The sequence below is a fragment of the Camellia sinensis genome, chromosome 11 (assembly GCF_055761805.1).
Source record: "Camellia sinensis isolate YWXY chromosome 11, ASM5576180v1, whole genome shotgun sequence".
In the NCBI taxonomy this organism is placed as follows: domain Eukaryota; kingdom Viridiplantae; phylum Streptophyta; class Magnoliopsida; order Ericales; family Theaceae; genus Camellia; species Camellia sinensis.
The window spans coordinates 127,220,917-127,234,638 of NC_138971.1; the positions used below are offsets into that span (position 1 = coordinate 127,220,917).

Below are 13,722 nucleotides of genomic sequence, written 5' to 3' on the forward strand. Positions count from 1 at the left end.
AACTTAGGAAACATAGGATCAATCGCTTGCTCTAATACTATAGTATATTGTTGACCACTAACTTATCTAGAAGCTTAAGCTAATAGAGAGAAGTAGGTCAAACACATGCAAGTATTATAATCATGAATTATTAGGTAGGCAGTGAGATTCGAACACAGGATCTATTGTTTACTTTAATAGCATGTCAACCTTTTTAACACCAACTCAACTAAAAGCTTAAGCTATTAGAGAGAAAAGTAACTTTATTATTTATATCCTTAACAGTGCCAACCCCTTAGATGCCTTTTCCAATAAATTTTACTAATCAACCAAAAAAACCCATAAATCTTCCAAGGCGGTGAGATTCGGACACAGGATCTATTGTTTTCTTTAATAGCATGTCAGACTTTTTAACACCAACTCAACTAAAAGCTTAAGCTATTAGAGAGACAAGTAACTTTATTATTTACATCCTTAACAGTGACAACCCCTTAATGCTTTTTCCAATAAATTTTAATAATCAACCAAAAAACCCATGAATCTTCCACGGCAACTAAAAGGATGTAATTGATTCACAAGCTATTGTAAGTTCTAATCATGGACTTTGCCATTTGAAATGATTAGAATGCAAATTGAGGAATGGGTTTCTCCAAAAATGGGGGAAATGTTGAGTCAACTTTGAGATTTGAAGCCATCAGAAATGCGACTTTGATACTTGTGGTTTCTTACACCACACCACTACAAAAATCAAGCTCGAGTTTCCTTGTGCATGAATCTTCTAGAGCACACCAAAAAGAAAATAGGCAAATTGGAAATTTCACATTAAGCATGTTAGGAACCTCATGCAATGAATATACGAGTTAAACTCCAAACTTATGCTAGGTTTGTATTGGGTCAATTTGCTGCTGCTAATGTTTTCTTTTTGTTTTATCAAGTTTTAAAGAGTCAAGTTTAATCGGGGTAGTTTTCAGGGTTTCTTAGACATTGGCTGTAGCATGTGTCCATGGTTCATATTTAGCAAGTCAGATCTTTCGGTTATTATATACTATTTATATTAAATCTGGAATGTTTTAGTCATCAAATTTTCCTATTTTGGAGTCCTACTCTTGTAGTAGCAGAAAAAGACTAGCAACATACAAGCATATCTCTGTTAACTCAATTAAATTCATAGAAACTTATAATTGTGTTCATGCCGTGAAGCCTAAGGATTTTCACCTTTATTTGAATATCAAAGAAAGCTTCAAATACTTGCTCTCCTGAATTTGCAGCAACCTCTTCCCTCATATTCGATCAACCTGTCACCTTTCAAACCAAGCCAATCTCAACCCCTTTTCATCTACAGACCATATGGTCATTCACTCATCTAAACTCTAAAAGTACGAGTAATCTTGCCATTTCCCACCTTATACTTTACCATCGGTTGCATAAACTAACCAATGTGTCTTTCAAACCTCACTAAATGAATGGGTCCATTTTATGAATTCTAGGCAAAGCATACCACTCATAAGCAAGTTGCAACTGACAAAGGTGTCCATCTTTCCCCCTAGGCAATCAACAAATCAATTTCAAGCATTCTTCTCCAGCCTGTCCTACCTTCTACTTTTTCCAATATCAACTTTTAGTGTTTGGTAGAACAAAAGGGAAACGAGGAAAATTGTTAGGTAAAACAGTATCTTTTATTATTACACTTCTACCCAGCAATTTACTTGCAATGGGATTCACCAACCTCATGTTGGGCACCAATGTGTGTCTAATTCTCAACCTAGCTTCCCTAACTTTTTAATCACATATAGGAAAGCCAGCTCACCCTCTACTTTAGAAGTTTATAAATGACTGCCATGGACACACCCTTTCCCTCCTTGCTTCAATGTTAATGTCGATAGATCTACAAGTAGTAACCCAGATCAAAAGGGTATTCAAAGTACCTGTAGAGACCATATTAACTGTATACTTTAGCACCCCCACCCCCCATCCCCAGTTAGAGAGAGATCACAATTCTCCATTATATGAATCGTCAAGGTGAAGAAAGAGAGAGAGGAAAACCAACTCCCACAAAGTTGGACATCAAGGTTCACTCAAGCTCCAAGATTCAGGAAAACTAATAGTGAATAAGCAGATATTCTATGTGACAAGGAAACCATACCTTGAATTCCATTAAAACAACTTGAAAGTAGAAAGCAAATTATTTAGCTTAAGGAGGATAGTAGGTTCAAGAAAGCATCAGTCCCCGGTTCTTTCTCCAGTAATGTTCTCTCTCCATTTTTGAGATCTCCTCCTCTCTGTTTTAATCTTCCTATCTTTCAATAAAAGTTCGATTCTTCACCCCCCCAAAAAATTAAATAAATTGTCAAACATTTACGATTGGTATAGACTGAACATTTTTGTATATAATGCTTCAGAATAATTATAACAAGAAGATTAACAGCCATGCCAATTTTTACCTACCATGGAAAGGCAAAAAGATAATGAGATGCAAACAAAACCAAGCAAAGTACAAACAAAATATGCATGCATCAAGTAAAGGATTCAAGCTAGATTCATTCATCTGAATATTTTACTAAGAAATGAAACAGAAATGGACCATCTGCACAGCACCAACCATTCTTAAAGGAAACAATAAAACCACCTGAATCATTTGAACAAGGCGTATGCAGTTTGATGAAAGAGCTTCTCCATAAATTAACAACAATTTATCTCGCATGGCTAACCAGTTATCACCATATTCAGCCTTTCTTGACAAAACCCTCTTCAGGAGATCTTGCAAAACCATGCTATCAGAAACATAAAAAGGGAGTATAAATAGAGTGTCTTGCTAATAAGTGCCCCTACGGCACAAAAAGGAGAACAAAATTGAAAAACACGAGGCACTTTTCACTGCTGTCATACACTTCATAATTTTTTTCAACTATTTCCAAAACGCTTTTTATCTCAATCCCAATATTAAACATCGTCACTAGGGCACTTTTTGGCATTTGCCATAAATAAATATCAGAAAATAACAAATCAGTAGCATTTGGGGCAATATATTCCAAATCAGTGGGAATTTAATTACAATAATAATGGAAAGAACCAAAAGAAATTATGAAAGGGTGGAAACCACACCTTAAATTTATCAAAATGCCCTCATCTTCCATAAGAAACTTCGACCACCAGCCCAGCGGCCAGCCACCACCCCCCAGCCCACCCTCCACCACTCCAAACCCCTTCCCCACCCCACTCCTCCACTATCCTTCTCTGCCCCAACCCCCCTTCCCACCCAACCCAACCCAACCCAACAAACTAGTCGATCCAAACCCTAACCACCGCAGCCACCCAAACTCTCCAATCCCCCCCTGTTGCAACCCCACAACTCTCCCCCATTACGGCAAAACATGTTCAATGCAAGTGTAACATGTGGACAGGTGCATAAGGCCAATTAGTTGAATATGTCTAACTAAAACAAATTAATCGATAACAAACAAATATGATCATTTACTTCCTCATTTTATACACCTCTCTGAAAAGGGTACAACTGATTTGTCTATGTTGAACAGAAAATAAACAAACAGAAGTGAAATAAACTTCATGGAAAAACACTTGTATCATACATACAACCATAGAAAGAAACAACACTTACCGGTACTCAGTCTCCTCCACTCCATACTCCAAGTGAAGAAACCGAACATGAGACAACACTCCTTCCTCATCATTCTCAATCAAGCATTCCTTCATAGCATCTAAATGTACAATCTGAACAATCCTCTGTATCAACTTAAGCACCTTCACATCCTCCTCCTTATCCTCCTCCGATAGCTTCCTTTCCCTCTGTAAAGTAATGGCTAAACCCGAATCATCATGTTCAACCACACACTGAATTTGTTTCTGAATATTCACAGACAACACATCAAACACATCTGCATTATCCAAAATCACTCTCCTCAAACACATCAACTCCTCCTCCTCCTCCTCCTCCGCATCACTACTACCAGAGCTCCCCCCGCTTTCCCTCTCCTCAACAACAACCAAATCGGGCTTCAACCGATTCACACCCAAATCTGATAATCTATCCAAGACCCTCAAAGATTCACCCGAATCGGCACCTACCTCCTTCAATTCCCCATTTCCAGTTAAAAACTCGGCCCGCGAATCTTCCGAGTCCAATTTATCAGCATCTTTTTCAATACCCTCCAAATCGACAACCTTTCGGAGACTCTCCGAGACCCTAGAACTGATTGTTTGGATGAACAACAAGAATTCTACGCGCAATCGCAAGGAGTCGGGATCGAAGCTCCAGATTGAGGAAGAGTCGTTGAATTGGAGGAGTTCGAGGGTGGAGAGATAGGTGAGGAGGGAAGGAGAGGGGCAGGAGGGAGACCATAGAACCTTGGGGAGGCGGCCGCCGGCGGAGACGAGGGTTTGGAGGATGGAGACGGCGAGGTCGGGGTTGCGGGCGCGGAGGCTGAGGAGGGTGGCTCGGAAAGCTTCGAATTGGGCAAGGAAGAGGTGGTTTGCGGTGGCGCGTGAGAGAAGCTCTGTGTATTTGTCTTCCATTTTGGGTAGAGAGATAGAAATCTAGGGTTTTAGATATGGAGTCATGGTGATGGTGTTGATGGTGATTGAAACTTCCAGAGGTGGTGATGGTGATGATGGTGAGAGAGTGCATAAGACCAAGAGAATGGATTTTAGGTTACAGGGAATTATAATCAACTACGAAACGAATTTTTAAAGTTTTACATTCCACACACCCTCTGTATAGTTCCCATTACACATTGCCCCACCAACTTAACTTTTTTTTGGTGGGTACCCCCCAACTTAACTAATTAGTGCATCCCCACCCGTTTTCTTTTCATAAAATTTGTCAACAAAATTTAGAGGTGGTTTTGAAATATTCTACGTATATTTTTTAATTTTTAATAAAAAGTAAAGAAAATAGGTAAAAAATTAGAGAGAATATATTAATTGATATGACCCAACCAAGGCCTTATTTGAGATATTTTTAAAAAATCAAAAAGGCACTATCCTATTTAAGTCACATCATCTTATTTAAGTCATATCACCTTTCTATCACATCACTTCAAACTCAACCCATACCTAACATATATTTCACAAAAAAGTCAAATAATATACTTATTTAGATCATCTCAAACCACCCCTAAGGCCTAGTTTGGCATAGTTTTAAAAAGTCAAAAAGTTAAAAAGTCACTATCCTATTTAAGTCACATCATCTTATTTGAATCACATCATCTCTCTACGACATCACTTCAAACTCAACCCATATTTCACGTTTTTTCGTGAAAAGTCAAAAAGTACAATTATTTAGATCATCTCAAACAACCCTTAGGTAAAAAAAAAAGTGCACGAAATCACTCTTTTCGTAAAAAGTCAAAAAAGTGTATATATGCACACAAAAAAAAGTATACTTTTTTAGTACAAGCCAAAATACTTACTTCTAAAGTTTGAAAAAGTCCTAATCACAAAGGGTGACCATTGGGTTAAATCTTAAAGAGTCGAGACTTCAGAAATCACTTTTTAGGAATATAAAAATCACCTGAGTCTCGTAGATGATCTGAAACTCGCTCACGAGCCCAGGCTCAGCCCGGGACGCTAGGTCTAGGCATGGGGCGTCATTTTGAAACCAAGTTCGCTAATCTGATCTAACCCAACCTAAAAATCTTTTACATCTTGCGGACGGGCCCGGTTTGGCCCAACAGCCCACTCATCCCCTCTCTCTGCCAGACTGCCAACAATCAAAATTCAAAAAAAAAACAAAAAAAACAAATCTACTGCAACTTGCAACAGTAAAATATAAATATATATATATATATATATATTAAATAGTCATTTTATTACGTAGATTGATGTGTTGCTCTGTACCATATCAACGAGAAAAAAAATAATAATTTAAATGTCTGCTACTCCAAACTAATAGTAAAAAAATAATAATAATTCAAACAGTCACATGACCGTTTAACACAACGGCCCAAAAAAAAATTATTTACAAGTTCACCACATGCGTCCAAACTCCTATAAATATCTCCATATTTCAAAATAAATCTCATAAACAATTTTCTCTCTCAAACTCTCAATCACTCTCAACTCCCACAATTAATTTTGGAATCTCATTCCTAAACGGCAATTGCAATTGTATAAGAAGAAACTTTTTGTTGGCTTTTTGACTTTCGAAGGTTATTTTTGTAATTATGAGCGTGCCAGCAAGGATCAATCAGTCCTTACAAAATTGTAATTGCCAACCAAGTATTCAGACGATTGTGTTATAGTTCTTTCAGCCTCAATGAAGAGGACTTTTACTGGTGGCTTACTGGTAGCTTAATTTAGGAGAATTTAAGCATAAGAACAGTTAAATAAATTGAAGCATTTCATTAGTATGAAAAACTTACAATGATCTCAGCCTCGTAGAGATTTACAACGGCAATATACTCGAAAACTACTCCTACAAATGAAGTGCAGTACAGGAATTTAAAGTACAGAAATGTAAAGAACAGGAAATATAAAAACTGGAATATGTAAAGTAAGACTGGTTTTCTTTAGATTTGGGCCTCCCATTTTCTCTGAGGTCCTTCCTACTATTTATACTCTCCAAAGATAACCATCGAACTGCACTTTAAACTGTCGAACTACTCCTCTATAATCGCTGATCATGCTGCCTTATAAATAGTTCCACTACGCTTTCACTTGCAGTTAGGCTCCCCTCCTATATTTGAATTTGAATGTGAGTAACCGTTGAAGCCACGTCACTTTGCATCTCTTTGTTGATCCACTATTACTCAGATCTTATAACAACCAATTTTAACTGTCACGTGTATGATCAGGATCGGAGACTTGACTGGTTTCCCCATATTGCCCTTACCTTGGCACACGTCGAATTGTCACTGGCGTATACAAAATATGTAGCCAACATTACCCCCCGCACTAATATACCCAAGACTTGGTGATATTAGTGGATCAGGGTCGTTTCCCCACGTCTTAGAACGTATATGGGTTTTGCATCTACCCAGAAATGCAACTGTCACTCACCATTTGTATTAAACTCTCTTTTAATCCTTTAAGCACTTCCACTGTCTTAGCATTCGAACAGACTGATACATTTCATGGCCGAATTAATTTTTTTCTCCAGTGATCGAGCACACGAAGAGTCATATGTCGATGATGTTCCTCCTCGAAAGAACGTTCATGCATTTATTAGCCACATTTACCCACCTTTCTATATTCAAGTCATGGATGCCTTTGCAAATTACCAACCTTTAGACTACGAACATATTGCTCTTAATCTTTCGATTCAGAAAGTTGCAGGTATAGACATAAGAAGTTCTTCCTCTAACTCACCCTTACAATTCGAACAAACTGCTCTCAAACCTTTGATTCGAAAAGTTACAAATATGGACTTAAGAAACTCTTCTTCACAAGTCTTTGTATGGGATAAAGCTGCAACTTCTTTTTCTTCTGAGGGTTCTGACTGGACAAGCCGGTCAACATCTGAGACCTTTGATTTGAAGGAGCGAATCAACAACCATTTTGTTGAGTTTCCTGACCCTTTAGAGTTTCATTCCTATGTTCGAAGTTCAGTGGTCTATCCCTATGTGCCCATTGACCATCGACGTAGTCTGGAGGAGAATCTGCTTGTAGCATGGTATACATCCTCCATGCCTACAAAGATAGTGCACGCTGTCCGCCGCCCAGAAGAAACACAAGGGTACAATCCATCATTCTTAGCCCAGAAGGCAAAAATTTGTTCTTTTGACTGGCTTGATTATATTAATGCCTTTGTTCCTTCTGCTCCCGTGTCATCTCCGAAAATAGAAGCGTCCACACTTTCTTCTTCGTCTCCCGAAATTGAAGTATTCATACCTTCTCCTCCACCAACTCTTTGCTGGACAGAGAGACTGAAGCTTGCCCTATCCATGAAAAACGTCTTCCCACCTTATAAACCTCTACATTCTCCTACTCCAGTTGAGCGGAAACAAGCTCAACTTCTGCTTGCAGCTTTCTCTCACTTGCCTTTTAATGTTCTTGAGGACGAAGTCCCTCTCAAGAACCTTCGATGGGCTTGTGATATTCTAACTAGGGGCCATGTCCTTAATCCCCTTACCCAGGCAGAACTTCATATGTTTCTGGACCAACTTCCATTGCTTCTCCACTGGCATCGAAATTCTGTGGCTACTACACAATCTTTAGACCAACTTTCGTCTCTTCGAATTCATGCTCAGTACAAAGCAGAGAACTTCATTGAAGAATTCGGTGATTTCAAGAATAAAGATTCTGCGTATTGGGATGACTTAGACATTGACGAATTGGAACAAGGATTAAGAGAGGTGGCTTTCGAAATAAAGGCTGAAGAGCTCTACTACGAAGTGAGAACACATCAACTTATGCAGCCAATACTAGAAGACTTAGAAGATAGAATAATGAGAGAACAAAAGTTTATTGATCATTGTTGGACTAAATTTCATGATCTTGTTATTTATTCCATTCCTTATTTTTATGAGCTCGAGGTTATACCAAGATAGGGTCATCTGATGTAATCGCTTTGGCTTTAATAAACAAAATTCTTCTTCATTTGGCATTATTTGACCCTGCTTTCACTTGTGTTTTAAAAGTCAATTCAGAGCTTCGAATTAAACAATTTCATCCTTTGAATCTGGACTTAATTGTTTTAAATGAAACACTAAAAGAGCCAATTATGAACTTTTTCAATTTGTGGAATAAAGTTAACAGTTTTGGCTGATTTTCAATTAGAAACAGTGCTTCGGATCTAGCAATCTTATACTTAAAGTCTGTTTTGACCATAATCAACATCTAGTCATTGTCATTATTGCTATTGATGTTTCAAACACCAAATCCCATCCTTAAAGAATCTCAAGTTTTGCCTCGAAGGACATTACATTTGTTAAAAACCTAAAAACAGGTCTTTAAACCCTTTGAAGTAAAATAAACACTCGAGTATTCTTATATTTTGGGTATGGAAACCTGCTTCGAAGCCGGCTTCTCTGTTTCGAAGCCGTTGTTTTTTGGCTTTTGGCACTAAAACTTGGCTTCGAAGCCAAATATCTTACTTCGAAGCGAGCCTCAATATCTGGGCTTTGTTTTTCCCTCCAAAAGTATCAATATTGAAGGAAGCTTTTGTATTCACACTTCTAATACTTAACAACTTACGCAATATATTTTCAGACACAAAGGCTTTAAAAACCCTTTTGTTTCGTGCTCTGAAACCACTTGCTCTTTTAACGCACAAACCCCTCTTTCTACCGATCTTCGGCTTCTCTCTACTTCATTTCTCGGTTTCACTTTCAAGAAAAGCATACTGTCAATGGCTTCTCCTTTAGTATCGGTCGTAGAGCGTACGAGCCCATCTGTGGCCCTGAAGAGGATCATTGATGCAGAATGTAAGAAGTACAAAGCTGGGGAGAAAAGCGCTATTGATGGACGCATCTTTGTCCCTCGTCGCCATGTGTAGCAAGACTACGTGCTTGGGCCCATATTCAAAGAGATCCTTACTGAGCTCCCAGCCCTATATCCCCGTCTGGAAAACCAATGTCTCCTTTACGAAGGTGGTCTTGACTGGAGGAACTGGAGGATAAATCGCCCCCACCGATGCTGGCCCATGGTGAGACCAGAGTGGCAAGTATGGTATGATCGGGTTGTTCCTGCTAGGACCCTGGACCTTCAAGAACTCTGCCTTCTCGATGCTCTCAGATTATCCAGGGTAGCTATCTCAGAGGACCCTTTTCTTATTCCTGCTGCCTTGTGTTTTTGGAATCCTATCTTTAATTTCTTTCAATTTAGATGCGGGATGATGGCCCCTACTGTTCTTGATATTTGTCATTTACTAGGATTATCTCCCATTGGTATCCTATTTAGACCGGGTTACCCTGATTTAGCAGTCCCTTTCTCTCTCCCCTCCCTTAACTCATCTTATAGTGATTTTGCTAGGGCTGAGAATAAAAGAGAGGGCCCTGTGACTGATAGGGAATTCTTTTATTTCTTATTGTATTGGCTTTGCAAATTCCTCTTCTGCACCTCCTCTCAGAGAATCATGCCTGAATTTGCCCCTCTTGCCAAAGCCTTTGTTTTACAGAAAAAGGTGGCCTTAGCCCCATATGTTCTAGGTCACGTATATAGAGTTTACTCCATTTTCTGTGAGAAACCCTTAGATGCTAATCAAGGGGGGCCATTCTGGATTCTTCAGTTTTGGCTTTTCGCCTATTTTACTGAGTTACAATCCAAATGCCTTAAATTTTCTGAGCCAAACACTCTTACTCATGGCATAAGGCTGGCCAATGCTTCACTTTACCCCTCTATCTTTGCTTTTTACTTCTCTTTCTTCCACCAACTTCCAGCCTCCCTTCCTACTTACCGTTTTCGTCCCTTCGAACCCACCATTGGTCCATCTTGGTTGAGGAATTTCCTAAGTGACCAGTCCTATACTTCACCTATTCACAAAGATATATGGGCTTTCATTCTGATTCCCAGAGAGTTATTTATCGGGACTTTGAACCCGAAGGCCTACAAATGCATTGCTGAACCTTACTGTCCTGCTCAATTTGCTAGACAATTTGGCCTCACACAAGGGGTCCCAATACCTCTCTGTAGCAACACAAATCTTAGCCTTACTAGAAGGGATCTGAAAGTCCAGAAGTCCAGGCTAGAAGAGGCAACTTTTAAATTTATAGACGACTTGGTCAATTTCGAGTATACCCCTTTCATTCCTCAAGGTACCGTATTGAAGAGATACCAAAACTGGTGGGTAACTAATATGGAGATCTACTTGGCCATTTCACCTCTAGACCTACTAACGGTGTTAGATATGGCCAAGCCCAAAGGAGCTGGAATTGTCACTTCTTCCACTGTTTCAGTTGTAGCACATGCTACAGCACAATCTGCTCCTGCTGCTTCAATTTCTCCTAGAGTTACTCGGGCTACCTTGAAGAAAGGTATATACCCTTGTCCCTTCTCCTTTTGCCTTTTTATAATGCATTTTGCCTTATCTTTAATTCTTCTTTTGTGGAGGTGGCCAACCACAAAAGAAAAGGAGGCTCTTTGAGCTTGAGAAGGAAACATCCGATATTCAAGGAGAAGAAAAAGAAGAAGTAGATCAAGAGGAAGAGTTACCCTTGAAAAGAAAGAAGAGAGTGATCATCTTTTCCTCTGACTTGGTTAGGGATGAGACAACTGTCAGAGAGATGGAAGATGAACTCATTTCTTCGGAATCCAGATCTCAGCTTGAAGAAGTTGAGAAAGAAATTGAGAAGGAGCAGACCCTGCCAATACAGAGAAAAAGGAAAAGAAAGGTGACTGTCTCTCCTTCTGATATGGTCGAAGACTCTGATTCCGAGACAATTTCCAAAGCAATGGAAAAGAGAAAAAAGATGTCTGCTTCTGCTCCTATCTTGGTTAAAGATACCATCCATGAAGCAGCCGTCAAGGTAGTAGAACAAGAACATTCTAAAGCCATGATTGTCTTCGAGAGAGCTGAGAAGAGACGGCAGCAACAATGAAGCTGCCGCTGCTGACATATTACAAAGGGAATCTGCAAGAAGGCAACAAACTGCCAGACATTACACCCTTCGTAGTTCTCCCATCATCGCCGACACTTCTGGAGCAGGTAATTCTTTATACTTCTGCGGTTTTTCCTTTGCCAGCCTTTGGTATTGAAGTTTAACATTGTTTTACATTTCTTCCTCTTGCAGCAGCAACTTCTGAGTTCATCTTTCTAATGAGACCTCTCTCAGTTTCACTTGAGGTTGATCAGATGCAGGATGTAAGGGCTATTCAAACCATACTTCCACTTCTAAGGTCTACACTTCCTGCACTTCTCCTGAGGCCAAGCATTCTTGCACTTCTTTCTCTTGGTTTGACTCCACGTCTTTCCCACTTGACCCTTGACTTTCCTCAATTTACTTCTCTATCGAGTCTTGCTCCTCTTTCTCCTTCCATAGAGATTCCAACTACTACCTTATCTCTGATGGCAGTTGATTCCCCTATTGAGGGTGCTGGCAGCTCTCCAACTCGTGATTTATCACCTTTACCTAGCTCTAGCCCTCCTTCACTTGATTCATTGGTGGCTAGGACCATGGAGACTGTTAAAGATGCTCCACCCATTTCTCCTATCCCTATGCAGTCTTCTGTGTCTTCCATGGCAACTCTCCCTGCGCCCCTCATGTCTAATGATGAGGTTGATGTCTTCGAAGTAAGATTAGCTAGTCTCTTTGACATCACCTCTACTTCTCCGACATTCGATGAGGAAGCTGAGCCATTAGTTTTGGCTGACTCTTTGCTGGAAATTTTTGAGAGTTTTCCTTCCTCCAACAGCAAGCCTTCTGTACCTTTGATAGACTTAGACACCTGCCTGGACCTGTTAATTTCCTTTTCGAGGATTCCCTTCGAGGCTCTACAAAGGCCTATAATTAAAAATGGGTTTATTCAGTGCTGCAAACTTGCTGAGCAGTCTAGTATGGATGTCTCAAATCACCTATCCCAGGCAACAGCTACTAGCGACTTCTACATCAGCATCTGTCATGCTGCCAAGGCTGCGGATGAGAAATTGGTTAGAGACCAAAGTTTTGTTTTTCAAGTGCATACTGAAGTATCGAAGCTTAAGGAATAACACTCCTTTACCTCTCATTTTCGAACTCAACTACTGGAGAGGAAAGCTCAACTCGAAGAGGAGCTTTCTGCAGTGAATCAGGCCTTACTCTGAACTGACATCAAACTGCAAATCACCAATCAAGGACTGGCCGATCAAAAGAGAGACATGGCTGCAGCTATTCAACTATTTTCGTCATTTACCAATAGGAAATCTATTGTACAAAAACAACTAAAACATTGTAATGATTTTTGGGCCAATTTGTGGCACGATGTACTTGACTCTTTATAAAAAACATTTTCTTGTTTATCATCTTATGTTCTTGTACTCAGTGTTTATTTTATTCCTTGTGTTTCCCAAATAGTTGGAAAATAAAGCTTTAAATATCTGCCATTAATCTTTTTGGGATGCACATAACCATTCAAAATTTTCAAATGGTATGCTCCAAAAGGCAAAACTCTATGAATTTGATATGGTCCTTCCCAGTTAGGTGACCATTTGCCAAATCTATGGCTTTTAATTCCTATTGGAAGTATTGTCTTCCACACCAAATCACCTTCATCAAAGCCAACGTGTTTGACTTTCTTATTATAATTTTTGGCTGTTTTCTTCTTCTGAAAGAGAATGCTATTTAATGCCAGAATTCTAGCTTCATCTATGTCTTCTAACTCCAAGCACATACTCTGATAGTACTGCTCAGGATCCAACTGGTCTTGGCATCTTACCCTTAAGGATTTAACATTGATCTCCACAGGTAATACTGCATCATGCCCATAAACTAAGGCATAAGGAGTGACTCCTGTGCTTGACCTTGGGGAAGTTCTATAAGCCCACAATACATCCAACAATAAGTTATGTCAATCCCTAAGATTATCTTCCACAACCTTTTATATTCTTTTTTTCAAGGACTTATTGGATGATTCAGCTTGACCATTGGCTTGTGTATAATATGGGGTGGAATTAACAAGGCTAATTCAAAACTCAGACACAAAAAACTTTACTATTTTCCCATAAAAAACAGTCTCATTAATAACCGTTATCGTTTGTGGGATGCCAAATCTATGGATCAAATCTTTAATGAACCCAATAACCTCCGTCTGATCTACAACTTTGTATGGCTTAGCTTCGACCCATTTGGTGAAATAATCAGTAGCTACCAAAAT

General features: G+C 39.3%; 1 protein-coding gene across 4 annotated transcripts in view; it reads right to left on the reverse strand.

Annotated features, from left to right (window-relative positions):
• Positions 1 to 4,692, reverse strand: part of LOC114280789 (zinc finger FYVE domain protein) — a 79,588-nt gene extending 74,896 nt beyond the window's left edge. For 2 of the 4 annotated variants that reach the window (XR_014344504.1, XM_082894742.1), the window contains exons 1-2: positions 3,596 to 4,692; positions 2,606 to 2,750 (exon numbers count right to left, since the gene is read on the reverse strand). Coding sequence is in view for 3 of the 4 variants with exons in the window: in XM_082894742.1 (XP_082750868.1) it covers positions 2,606 to 2,750; positions 3,596 to 4,509 (1,059 nt within the window). In the remaining variant the exon portion in view is untranslated. Of the gene's footprint in view, positions 1 to 2,605; positions 2,751 to 3,081; positions 3,163 to 3,595 lie in introns of those variants that run through there. The other 2 variants (XM_082894743.1, XM_082894744.1) reach the window with 2 other exon arrangements.
• Between the last annotated feature and the right edge of the window lie 9,030 nt (positions 4,693 to 13,722).